This window comes from Coloeus monedula (genome assembly GCF_965178545.1).
Source record: "Coloeus monedula genome assembly, chromosome: 17".
NCBI lineage: Eukaryota > Metazoa > Chordata > Aves > Passeriformes > Corvidae > Coloeus > Coloeus monedula.
This window is the reverse complement of record NC_138797.1, coordinates 36950-50224: the sequence shown is the minus strand read 5'-3', so window position 1 is coordinate 50224 and position 13275 is coordinate 36950. Positions and strand designations below refer to the sequence as shown.

Here is a 13275-nt window from a genome sequence, read left to right as displayed (position 1 = left end):
AATTGTGTTAAAGCAAGTGCTTTCCTGTGGGAGAAAAATGCAGAAAAATTATCTGCAGGGATCATGGGATTGTCTGGGTGAAATTGGGAAGCAGTGGTGGGATGGAGAGAGAGGATGGTGGACAGGGAAAACTGTCCAGGAACTGGGCATCATTCTGTGCTCATGGGATACTCACTTGGTAATGGGAGGTAACAGGAAGACAGTACTAACAATCTTTTTATGATCTGAGAACAATGTTACGGCTGTAGGTTCAGGTTTGCAGAGGTGTAAGCAGTGACTCACATAGCTCTGACCTGGGAAAGTGTGAAGTATAAAAATGATGTAAATACAATATAAGGAGAGGGCTTGAGGGTACCTGCATGCCATTAGCACCTGAGGGATCTGGAGCCTTGTGAAATGGGACAAGGACACACCCACTCTGTCCTTGTTTTGGTGGTGCCCCTGAGAAAGGTCTAGACACAGTCTCTCCTGGCTCAGCTAGCTGTGCGGAAAGTGGCTGTGGTTAGCCACCCAAACCAGCAGGCCAGCAAATAAGCACTCATCCAAAGACGAGGGTGAGCTCTCCTCTGTGCCTTCCCTGGCAGCACCTGTGAGCTGGTCCAATCACCTTCCTTCATTTGGTTTCTGCCCAATTCCTGTCTGAACAGCAGCCATGCAGACAGGCTGGTCTGTGCCAATTTTTGTCCCCCCACCCATCCAGCCATGCCATGCTGGGAAACCTGAGATGCCAGAAGGACACCTGTTACAAACAGCAATAGCTCCAGTTGCTGTGACACAGGTCAAAGCTCTGGGTGAAAGCAGAAGCTGTGGCTGGGGTAATTTCATGTAGAGACACTTGACATGATGGGCAAAATCAGTGTTCCCTAATCTCTTGCTGTCATTTCTAGATGGAGGGAATTTAAATGCATCCTCCATTGACATGGAAGCAGAGGATGAGGCAGTGATTGAAGCTGAACCTGCTCAACCCAAGAGGAAACTCATTGCCACCCTTCAGGTGATAATTAGGGTGACCTAGTCTCTTTCAGCCCTGGCCTTTTGTCCATGTCCTCCTCACCTTCCTGCAGTGGAAGTTATGCTGGGAGGAGAACCTGCAGTGTGTGCTGAGGCCCCATCATTGCTGAACTTTGGTGCAGCTAGTAAGACCTTGGAGCCAAGCTGGGATGTGCATCCACATCCAAGGCTGGCCCCATGGACAAGCAGGGAAACCATTAACACCCTGCACTGAGAAATAACAGGAGTAAGGTAGGACTAGGTGAATGGTTGAAGCAGAGAAAGGATGACTCTCCTTCTCTTTCAGATGGCAGGAAAAGGCCCAAAATTACTTTCTACTTATTTCAGATCTACAGCTCTGAGCTAGAAAATGAGTTTGGTAATTTTGAAGACTGGTTGTGTGTTTTCCCCCTTCATCGTGGCAAAGCAAATGAAGATGGAAATGAGGATGAACATTACGTGGGGAAGTACAAGGTACTGTTTCATTTGGATGACCTTTGTGCTGCTTGTGGAAGATCCTTATGACCTGTATTTCAGAGAAAGCTAATACCAGCAAAGCCTTGCAGGGTGTTCGGGTGTGCAGGGTGACATGAGGTTGGGCTGCAGCACGACCTGTTAGTACTGTTAGTACCTGTTAGTACTGTTAGTGCCTGTTGAACCAATTGTACTGTGGTCCTACTGTTGTTAGCTTATAAATCCATCTGATTTAGGTTTTTCAGCTGCTACAAGGAGAAAGCATGAAGCATAAAGGACTCATTCTGGTTGTGGCCTCTGGGTGTATTCAATATGCATATAAGTATTAGTAAGCTTCACTGGTTTTAAAATTAGCAGAACTTATTTAAAAGAGGCATCATCCTCCCATCCAGGAGCCCTTGAAGAGCTACAGAAGCTGTAGCTGTCACTTGAAAACCTTTGGTGTCCTCTGTCTTTGGCAGTCCAAAGTGACTGGAGGTGCTCAGATCTGACATTGGCAGTGGTCTAACAGCCTACAGCCTAAATTGCAAGCAGGGATTGCCTGGGCCATGTGGACATGATTGGACCTTTGGGAAGGACTGTCTCCATGGGCACAGAGTGTCTGTGGTCTGCATGGGGAAATGGCTCTGATTTTCTAGTTGGCAAGTAAAGCTGGTGGCTCCAATACTTTCTGAGATATTCCCATCTGTATCCAGCTGTTCCTTGAAAAGTGTTTTCTGCAGGGCTCCTTCTATGTCTACCCCACTGAGGAAGCTGTTACAGAGCCCAAGGTCTCCCAGGGCATTCCAAGGAACAGACCCATCAAGGTTCTTGTAAGAGTTTACATTGTTAAGGTAAGACTGGTGGAGGTGGCAGTAATGCTTGGTGGTCTCTCCCCTCTGTATGGACCTTCTGCCATTCTCTGCTCAGTAAATGTAAGCAGTGGCACTTGTGAAAAATGTGATGCTGGCTTGAAGCTTCTGCCAGCCCAGTGGAAGACACCTACATCCTGTCCATGGAGAGGCTTCCATGCTTTGTAGCTTGAGGAGGTGCTAAAAGGCCAGATAGGCATTTCTTGGCTCCTTACATCTGCCTTGAGATCATGAGCAAGTGGGTGGGTCCACAGCTGAAGACATCAATGGCTTATAGAGTGAGGATTTCTGTGGGAACAAGTGGCTGTTTCACTGCCAGGGTAGTTGCTGGAGGGACCTAGCCAAGTGGGCTTGGGGGGTGTCAGGCCTGTGCAGTGTTCCTTGTGCAGGGTGCTCTCCACAGCTGTGTACAGCAGTACCTCTTGTATATTCCAGGCTACAAATCTGTCTCCAGCAGACCCCAATGGCAAAGCAGACCCCTATGTGGTGGTGACTGTGGGGAAGCAACAGAAGGACACAAAGGAGCGATACATCCCAAAGCAGCTCAATCCCGTGTTTGGAGAGTACGCAAGGTTTCATCTAGCAGGTTTAATAAGAACAGTGTGAATCTGGGACTTGGAATGTGGCTCAGCGTGTGAGGTCTTCTGTTCCTTTCTGATGGAGAATCTTGTGCTTTAACACAAAGCTCCTGGGCATGTCTCTTGCCTCCAGCTAACTCAGGAGCCATCATGTTTTGGGTTAAGACGCAAGCACACCCAAGATTTAAAATTGGAAGCCAAGCACTGGAGAGCTTTTTCCCCTAACTCCAGGTCCTCTATCCAAGCCATACATTCCTGGAAAAGTAATTCCTTTGTTTGAACACGCACACTGAAATTTGCACATACTGAATTTAGAGAGAACCAAAGGTTATCAGAGGCCTTTAAGTTGTTAAATACAGTTCTTAATTGTGTAGGATTATCAAAGCGTAGAGCATGTGCTTCATTCCCATCCTCTTTGCTAATTTCACTTTCCCTGTTTGATTCTGTCCAGAGTTGTGGAGCTGACAGTCTCCTTTCCCATGGAATCAGAACTCACTGTGGCAATATTTGACCATGATTTGGTTGGATCTGATGATCTGATTGGGGAGACCAAGATTGACTTGGAGAATCGATTCTACAGCAAGCACAGGGCAAACTGTGGAGTGGCTGCACAGTATGACTTGTAGGTACCAATGTGACACATTAGGGCCACAGACATTCTTCTCAACTGCGATATGTGGGTAACAGAGCTCCTCCTGTTCTGCAATTCAGAATATGCATTTGCAGGTGCTCCACAGATTCACTACAATTTCCATGAATAACTATCTCTTTAGACATGTACCAGCTTCCTGTGATAGCTAATTCCTACTGCAAACTAATATGCCTTGCATAATATAGCAAAAAAAATTCTTTATTACTTTCATACTGGTGTTCTGTGAGAAAACTGCTTTCTTGACACCGACCTTTCACAAAATATGGCAGTTTCTCCGGCAGCATTTTGTAAGCAGCAACACTCAGGACATCTGATTTCCTTTGGCCTCCTTCCATGTGGATTCTCTGGTGTCTTCAGCCAGTTTTCTGCAAACTTCTCCTACCCTGCTATTGGAAAATTAGCTGTGGGCATGGAGTTGAGTACCCAGCACAGCAAAAACCTCTTTCCCATTTAGGAACTGAAGCTAGAACTGCTCTTGCTGCTCAGAAGCTAATGGTTCTGTGGGGTGGAAGTCCAGCTTGTTCTGTCGGGATGGAGTTTGTTTAGCTTTTCATTCATTAAGATTTTTTGTAACCCTTTTGAAAGCCCAGGGTTTTCCCAGTGAAAATCTGAGCAGGGTTCTAGTGATGTAGCCTGTGCTGTAGGGAAGGAAGACTGTTTCACAGCCTAGAAAAGAAACTTAAACTGAAGAAGTTCTTGATGTTTTCTTTTTCCACGCAGAAATGGCTACAACACCTGGCGAGATGCTTTTAAACCTACACAGATCTTGGATAGCTTATGCAAGAAAAATTCAATCCCTGCTGCAGAGTACAGATGGGAGGAGATCAAAGTGGACAATAAAATATTCAAGGTCCCTCCAGAGGCTTTCCCTGAAGGTACAGAGGGCTTGTTGAACTGCTCCCTTAAATAGCTGCCCATGCTCAGCAATGCATGTGCTGGTGTGTGGTCTGGGAGCCCACCAGCTTCTCTTCCCTGAGGTGTCCAGGCTGGCTTTCCCACTCTGTGCCCTGCACGGCCCAGTTTTTTGGGTCACTGTGGGGTGCATCCTTGGTGTTCAGTGCTCTGGTTTCAGTGGATGACAGTGTTGCACTGGGAGAAAATGTGATCCAGGCCATTAGCTACCAAAGTGGCTTCCCCGGCAGTGGGTGGAACAAAGTAAACCCATTTGCACGGCAGTGTTGATCATGGAGGTTTGTTCTATGCCAACTTATTCTGATGGCTGGCACTGTCACAAAGCTGTACCTTTATCTGCTTATGATCACTATAAGCAAGATAATGAAGTCCTGTTTGGGGTTGTGGGTGTTTTGGAGTTCTTGGTTTTTTTTTTTTTTTTTTTTTGGTTGGTTGGTTCTGGTTTTTGGTGGTGATGATTTTTTGTTTGGTTTTCTTTAATGTTTTGTTTTGGGTTGGGTTTTTTTGTGGGTATTTTTTTTGTTTTGTTACGGGTGTATTTTTGTGGGGGGGTGGGGAGGAGGGGGGAGTGTTTTTTCAGTCTTCTTTCCTGTTTTTAGCTGGCTTTGTTCAGGAATGCTCTGTGCTTCCAGTGGCTTCAGGTGCCTTGGGTGATTCTACACTGCTCTTTTCTACTGTTGATCTCCACCTTGTGGGCAGCTTCTGCTTCTCATTTGCAGTTTTCTTTCCTTCTAACTGGCATTACAAACCCTGAGCCAGGGCCACAGATGTCCAAGAACACACCGACCTTTCACAGCCTCCACCAGCAGTGATGGAGAACTTCCCTGAGCAAATGCTAGCCCCTGCTGCAGCCAACACCTGTGCAATTGAATCCAAATTCAAGGAAATACTAGAGCAGATGTGGCCCACTTGTGAATGCCTGAGTACTGCAAGGCAATGCCATGTAGCCTGTAGGAAGGATTATCCCTGGCCTCATCTGCTCATACTGAGGACACCTATGTGTCTGGCCAACTTTACTTTCTCCTTGTTTCAGTGCAACTGTTCCTCAGTTTTCTGGTGGTCTCTATGGCTTATGCAAAGAAGGGAAAATAAATCCTACTCAGGACAGGGCAAGGAGCCTCCAAAAGCTCTTTTCCCCTTTTTTTCAGGTCACTGGATAGCTGGGGAGGGAGAAACAAGGTGCTCTCCTGGTGTTCCCTGGCAGCTGGCTCTGGTTCCAACATAGCTGCAGCTGGTGCTCTGTGAACCTCTGTTGTGCTTGAGCACTGCTTGGAATGGCTTAGTTCTCAGACTGATATCCAAAGGGCAGATGCATTCCATAAACCCAGGAGTGGGTGGGTCATTGTGTCCTCACCTGTTGGCTCTGGCTTTTCTCCCACCAGCAAGATTCGGTCTTGAACTGCCATTTGGCTTCGCTGTCCCAAAGGAGTCAATTAGTCACACACAGTGTTCATTAACAGAGAGCACAGCTGCATGTCTTGAAAGCGGCAAGTAATGCTTTCCAGTAGCACTTCTCTGGCAAAAATTCATCCATGGATCTGTTGGCACTACCACAGAGATGTGGGGATTAAACTGCCCCAGAGGGTCATGTCCTCCTCAATGTCCCTTGGATCTTTTTCCCAGGGCCAGAGTAAATTCTTTTTTGCCCTTTCCATGGTATTTCTCTTGGCTTGTTTTTGTCCTGCCTGCCATTTCTCTCATCACTGCAACATATTGAACTCACTCACCTCATCTTTTCCCTCCTGCCTCTCCCCATTTGTTTTTCTGGAGAGGTGCTTGTTTGCCCAGTACATCAACTTCTGTTACTTGTGCTAGTGACTGATGTCCTGACATGACTCTTGCTGGCCAGAAGCCTTCATCTTCTCCCTGTCCTGCTGCAGAGGCCTCTGTGAGGAACAAGAGAGGAGTGGCAGATGAGAACTTGTCGGTGGATGTTGAACATAAGGCTTTGTATGTCCTGCAACACTGGGAAGAGATGCCAGGATATGGGTACAAGCTGGTACCAGAGCATGTGGAAATCCGGTCTTTGTACAACCCAGAGAACCCTGGGCTTGTGCAGGTGAGATGTGTTTCTGTGCAAAACCTCAACATTGTTTTGGGGAAGGACCTTCTGGACAGCTGGTTTCCAGCCCCCTGTCTGGTCTCCTGTGAATGTTATGCATTGTCCCCTTCCTGGGTGGGTGACTGTGTCTGTGTCTGTGGATGGCTGGCCCAGCTATGAAGTGAGGACATGGGCCTTGGTTCTTTGCTCACATCTACCCTGTGACCTCTCATGATGCTTCTGAATACCCTTTCCTCAAGGAACTTCTGTCCATTGATGTGTTCACAGTGCTAGTGACCCAGAGTCCTTCCTGTCTCCGCAGGCCATTTAGCACTGCTCTGATGAGGATGCTGTGTGGGTGGCAATAGACCTGCTCTGCTTCTGAGCCCTGCCACCATGCACCCCTGTGGGTGATGGTATCCTTGCTTATCCCTGCCTCCTCTGCATTGTCCCTTATCATTGCTGTTTTGCAAGAACCTTGTTCTGTACCCTTGGCTTCTCCCTGGGGCATGATGTAACTGCTGGCTGGAGAAGAAACATCCATCCTTATTTTTGTGCAATGCAGTCATCTGAACTCACCATTTTAATGTCCTGCACTGAAATCTCCTGTTCCCTTGGGTACTGGAGGTTTGAACAAAGCAGAGTTCTGCAGTTATGATGGCTTTGTTTGGCACTGGAAATGCATGTGGGGAGAGCAGAGTCAGACCCAACACTTCTTAGTTTTCTTGGTTTTGCTTAAGCATTGCATCACCATCCTTATTAAGACAGAGGGTCATGTTTGCCTCTGTTTGAAATGGATTCAGTATAAGTGAAGTGGTTTTTCTTGAGAGCAGAAGTAAGCAATCTTTCGTAGCCTTAATTTTTTCCCTTTGTAAAATCTAATCTCATGTCACTCTCAAGTGCTGGGAATGGAAAGAACTAAGCAGTGGATTTCTGATGAAAACTTTCCTTGTGGGAAAGCCCTTGCTCCTTGAAGAGCTGGAGAGTGGTCTGTCTTTTGGAGTATCTCTGCTGTCTTCTCTCACCAGGGCTCCTTGCACATGTGGATTGACATGTTTCCAAATGATGTCCCTGCACCACCACCCGTCAACATCAAGCCACGACTGCCTGTCAGGTAGCACCTGTGGGGGTGGGGTTGGTGGGCTGCAGGGTGAGTCAATGTCCCTTGCCATGGCTGGCTGGATGTGCCACAGGGCACAGGCTGAGGGTCAGTGCTAGTGTGGCATGCAGCCCTCTTTGCTCCAGCTCTGACCACAGGATGTTCTCTTGAGTGTATTAGCATGGGCCATAAGAGCTTCAGCTGCACAAAGGTTTAGGGAAGGGCAGATTAATGGCTGGACATAAAGGTAATAGAAACCCAGGCCAGAGCTACTCATCAAATTCTATTCTGGCTAGTGGATGGATGTCCTTGGGAGCCTGGAGAAGTGAGGCTGAAGGAGGAAATCTGTTGTTTTCAAGGACCTAATGGTGCTTTTGAGATGGAGGGTCCAAATTATTCTCAGATGTGCACCTGAAAAGACAAGAGATAATGAACACAAATTGCAGCAAGGGAAACTCCAACTGGATATAGGGAAAATATTTTCCCAGGGAGAGTGAAGGTACCCTGGAATAGGGACAGATTGACTCAGATGTGCTGGGATATTTATCCTTGGTGATAAAAAAACTAATGCAGACCAATCGACCTACTATGAAGCTAGAGCAAGAGCTTGGAGCAGAGACTGCAGAGATCCCTTCCTGCCTGAGCTTTTCTGTGCTCCTATGGCTTAGTAGAGCTGGGTGGGTTTCCCATGCACCAGGGATTTACTTTGCAAAAGCTCCCTGTTATTGACTGTGGGTGTTTGTCTTGTAGGGTTGTAGTGTCCAGAAAGGGTTTTATGCCTGGCAGCGAGACTGCTGGGCTGTGCTTGGCTGGAGGAGTAGGGAGCCACACTGCTAGGAAGGTTCAAGTCCTGCTGCCCTGGCATTGTGCTCAGGGCTTGACCTGCCCTCCCAGGCACCAGGGACAAGGGCATGTGTCTCACCTCTGTGTCCTTCCCACAGCTATGAGCTCCGTGTGATTATCTGGAACACAGACGATGTGATCCTTGATGATGTCAACCCAGTCACAGGAGAGCCTTCCAGCGACATCTACGTGAAAAGGTCTGGTGGGAATCAGTGGGAGGCCAGAGTCTGGCTGCCCTGCTCCCTGCCCTGGCCCACACACTCACTTGTCTCCTCTGAACTTCTTCTCCCCCTTGCCTTGGTGTGAGGTGCCCACTCCAGTCCCCTGCATGGGCTGCTGTACCCCTAGAGATGTTGTCCAGGTGTTGCTCTGGTTTGACCCTTTCCTGTGACTCCATGGGGTTCAGTGCTTCCATCCTTCTGTTCTGCCTTTGAGGCTGGCTGACAGGAGTAGGGGGTAACTGAATTTCTCCTGCAGCTGGATAAAGGGTCTCGACCATGACAAGCAGGAGACAGATGTTCACTTTAACTCCTTGACTGGGGAAGGCAATTTCAACTGGAGGTTCATCTTCCGCTTCAATTATCTCCCGACTGAGAAGGAGATCACCTACAAGAAAAAGGACTCCATCTTCTCCATGGAGGAATCAGAGTTTCGGGAACCGGCTGTTCTGGTCCTCCAGGTCTGGGATTATGACAGGATTTCAGCTAATGACTTTCTAGGTATGGTGTTACCTGCTGGAAGTGGGGTGACCTGTCCCTCACCTTGCTGGAGTATTACAGCATTTCCCTGGGATTCAGCTCTCTAAGAAGGGACACTAGGACCATCAGATCAAACTCTTCAGCTCAGCAGTCACCTGGGCTGTTTTATCACATGTGAGCTATAGACAGAGCCTTAGAGATAGGCACCTCCCCTACACAGACATGTAGTGCTTGCATGCTTGTCCCAGGGCCTTGGTGTATTTTTTTCACGGCCTGTCACACCACAGGACTTCCAAGTTCTGCTTCCTCACAACCTTTCCAATAAACATGCTTGTTTTCCCTGCTCTTAGTTAGATATGCAGACCCCAAAGTCCGGGCCTAAAAACGGTTTCCCAGGATCTTATGTTGTGGGCAGAGGGAACAACCCGTGTGAGACTATTGACAACCTTTGTGAGACTATTGGCACTTGAGTTACAGCATCCCATTGCTGGGGGCTCAGAGCTCCCTGGATGCTCTGGTACTTCCCAGTAATCAGACCTGCTGAGTTGGGCATGCAGCAAGGCCTGGTGCTGAAACAGAGCTAGTGGTGATTCCCCCTGCATGATGCTAGCACAAATACTGCTGATTCTCTCCCACCTCTGCTGTCATCCCCAAGCTTATAGCGCTCTGTTCAGTTGTTCCTCCCTTCTTCAAATGCTAGCCTCCCTATTAAAAAGCAGCCCCTTTGCCCGACTATCTCTTGGGCACATTAAAACTCTCCTTACACTTTAACCTTTCATAGTGTGTTTAAGCAGCTTTACTTCATGAGGCACTTCCAGTGGTTCAGCCATGAAGAACTGAGGCACTGAAGAAAGCATTAGCAGTTCCAATGATTTCTGGCATGTATAATCTCAGGAACTTCTAGGTAGTAATGGGCTTCTTCAGTGTTCATTGCAATCTCCTGCCCCAAGCAAGGCTAGATGCACTGTAGGTCAGGTTGCTCAGGACATTTTCTGGGTGTGTTTTGATTATCCCCAAGGATGGAATCCCAGCAGCCTTCTGGGACCCTTTTCCTGGCTGCACCTTTGTCACAATTCTCAGGTTTTTTTTTACTGGCAGCATTTTGTGTCTGTTGTCTTACGTGCTTTCATTTTCCATTTCTGAGAAGAGTCTAGCTCCATCTGCTCTGTAGCTTCCTTTAGGCTGTGAAAGATGCAGTAAGATCTCCCTCTTGACCTTTCTTCTCTGGGCTGAACAGATGTGTCTCTCACCCCTCCTGCTGTGGCACCTACTACAGACTTGACTATCTCAGCCACTAAAACACTATTTAGTTGACACCTTTCTTGTATTTGAGGTTCAAAACTGGGCACTGTATCCAGATGCAGTCTCACTTGGAACTGAGCAGAGAACACTCACATCCTTTGTCTGCTTTTGCCAGTATAGACCAGGATGTTGTAAGATTGATTTGTTGCAAGGGCTCAGTGCCAAAGTGGGACAGGAGCTCATTCCAAGCAGAACAGAGGCACAAGGCAAACACAGAAATTAATGGAGACTATTGCAGATCTAAGACAAACTTGAAACTTGGAAAGCATTTATAATTTTAAAGCATTACCATTTTATAATTTTAATTGACATTTCCAGGAATTAGAGAGGAAGATGAGCTTAGACATGTGAGGAGAGCACGGGTGGGACATGGTAAAGGGGTGAAAATAACTCACCATATGAACTCACTAAACAGCCCATATCAAAAACAAGATGAGACCTGTGGCTTCTGCCTCTTAGTCTCTAACTCCTGAGCTAGTCCTTTCTTACGCAGAATTTCAGGTTCTCCATCTGTAAATTTGCAGGGCTCTGATAGATCATTGCAGCAGCTGGGACCTACTCATGGCGGTTTTACTGTGTGGTCTCTTCTCTGTGCCTGCAGGCTCCATCGAGCTGGAGCTGCATGACATGGTGTGGGCAGCCAAGAGCTCTGAGCATTGCACCATCAAAATGGCCAAGGAGAATGCAACACCTCGCTTCTCCATCTTCCGAAATAAGCGCATGAGAGGCTGGTGGCCCTTCATCAAACTCAGAGATCAAGAAGATGACAAGAGAGAGGAGAGGGAGTACAAGAAGAAAAAGAAAAAAAAGTGGAGCAGCTCAGTCAAACCAGAGGATATGGAATTCACAGATCCCAGTGGGAACAAGTACCTCCTGACGGTAGGGTGGGGTTCTGGCACTGGTGAGCACAGCCAGTGTTTTGCCTCTGCCTTGATACGACAGCCTGTCCTACATGCACACAACCTACAGAGGCAGCAGTGACCCATCTTATGCAGGATCCTGAAGATTTCTTCCATCTGCTGCCAATCCAGCACTTCATCTACCCTGAAGAACCAGCTGCTGTGGTGGTTGTGGCATGCAGGGGTGTCTAGCTTCATGTGTTCCTCTGAGCTTCCCATAGAGCAGTGCCCCTTGAGGGGAGCTGTCTTTGTTTAGGAATTTAGTGTTCTCACTGAAACACCCCAGACCATGTGCTCCTTGCTCACTCCTACTCCAAAGCAAGAGGCATATGGCTCCTCATCAGCCAGTCAGGACAGCAGCAGAAGCCTGTCCTGGGGACTCTGCCTGCCCAAGACAGGCAGGTGCCAACTGACCTGGGACAGACTCACTCCTGATGGACCTACTACTGGACCACTGTGTGTCCCCAAGGGCGAATTTTGCTCAGTGCCATTGTGGGAGGGTATAGACAAATCAGGTAGTTGGGGAGTGCATTAAAATGCAGTTCCTTGTCTGAAAAACAGTTAGTTTCTTACCAGGCCACAGTTTCTCCTGGCTGTGAAGTAAGACTCTAGCAATGGAGAAAAAAGCTTTGAGCCATCTGTAAGTGGAACTGGGAGAAAAATACCCAGTTGTGGCAGGGTGTGTGGTCAGCAGGCTGGTCTGTGAAGCAACAGATTCAACTGTGGCTCAGATATATTCTCCCTCCAGGGTAAGGTGGAAGCAGAGTTCCAGCTGCTGACTGTGGAGGAGGCTGACAAAAGTCCTGTTGGCTTGGGCCGAAAAGGGCCTGAACCCCTCGAAAAGCCCAAGTGAGTATCTGTATTATCACCTTTAGGATGGATAGACAGTGCTGTGTTCTCAGCAGCTGTTTGTATGGAAGCTGGGAGTATTGGCTTTTCAGGCAAGCACTGAGGCTCTGGGCAGTGGCGTCTACAGGACCAGGACTGCCAGGGTTTCCCAGAGCTCAGGTGGGTCCACAGGACTTGGGTCTGCAGCACCTGGCCCACGATTGATCTCAGGAAGATAATCAAGGCAGCTGTGCCATAACATTGCTTGTACAGTGGTCAAATCTGTCTGTGTGAAGCGATCCCTTGTCTACATGGGTGAAGGACAGCTCTGGGGCCACGGGGGCACTGTTCCAAGAGTCCCATCCTGTTGTCTCTAGCGTTTCCACAGGCACTGTGTTTACTGTAGCCCCTGGGCTGATCCTGCCTGGAAGCAGCAGGAAGAGCTGGTGATTCATGAGGGTAGCAGGACACCAAAGAAGGGCCAATGTGATGCTCTGTGGATTGAGCCTGTGCTTATCTGTTCTTCTCTTCCTGTTCTAGCCGGCCAAAAACAACTTTCAACTGGTTTGTGAATCCCATGAAGACCTTTGTGTTTTTTATCTGGAAGCGGTACAAGAAATACATAATTGTGCTCTTCATTGTTAGTGTTCTGACAATCTTCCTGGTTCTTTTGGTCTATACCATGCCTGGATACATCAGTGAGAAGATCATCAATGGATAAATGCTCTTCAGTGGAGGACTACTCAAAGACAGGGGTGATTGTGGCAGGAATGAAGATAGGATCAGAAAGTTTAATGAAATCCTGTGGGTGCAGAGACAGACTAGAGAGAGATACCTGCTGAAGTGGGCTTTGTTTTGGCTCTATTTCCTCATGACTAAAAGCTCTTTGGCTACTCTCTCTGATGTTGCTTTTGTTTTGTAGCTGCTCTCTGGAGCTGGGGGACAACCTGCTTCTTACAGTCCTCACTGCTGCCCTTTTACCCTTCCTCCTGAGTAGTACAGCAGCAAGGACTATGCTGGGACAGCATGGGGTCATGAGTGTGTATCTGTTTGGGCTGATGTAAACTAAATGAGACTTGTTCTCATCATGGTGTCTGGTGCACCAGGG

At 47.8% G+C, this 13275-nt stretch overlaps 1 protein-coding gene across 1 annotated transcript in view; it reads left to right on the top strand.

Moving 5' to 3' along the window:
- The window catches only part of LOC309579654 (fer-1-like protein 4), a gene marked incomplete at both ends in the record, with an annotated part of 37564 nt that extends 24676 nt beyond the window's left edge, over positions 1 to 12888 (top strand). Inside the window, 13 exons of the mRNA XM_082293073.1 lie at positions 888 to 994; positions 1339 to 1464; positions 2187 to 2297; positions 2751 to 2878; positions 3345 to 3515; positions 4266 to 4420; positions 6338 to 6516; positions 7527 to 7612; positions 8539 to 8637; positions 8918 to 9159; positions 11042 to 11319; positions 12088 to 12188; positions 12708 to 12888. Coding sequence (XP_082149199.1) covers positions 888 to 994; positions 1339 to 1464; positions 2187 to 2297; positions 2751 to 2878; positions 3345 to 3515; positions 4266 to 4420; positions 6338 to 6516; positions 7527 to 7612; positions 8539 to 8637; positions 8918 to 9159; positions 11042 to 11319; positions 12088 to 12188; positions 12708 to 12888 — 1964 coding nt within the window. The remainder of the gene's footprint in view (positions 1 to 887; positions 995 to 1338; positions 1465 to 2186; positions 2298 to 2750; positions 2879 to 3344; positions 3516 to 4265; positions 4421 to 6337; positions 6517 to 7526; positions 7613 to 8538; positions 8638 to 8917; positions 9160 to 11041; positions 11320 to 12087; positions 12189 to 12707) is intronic.
- Positions 12889 to 13275: the final 387 nt, after the last annotated feature.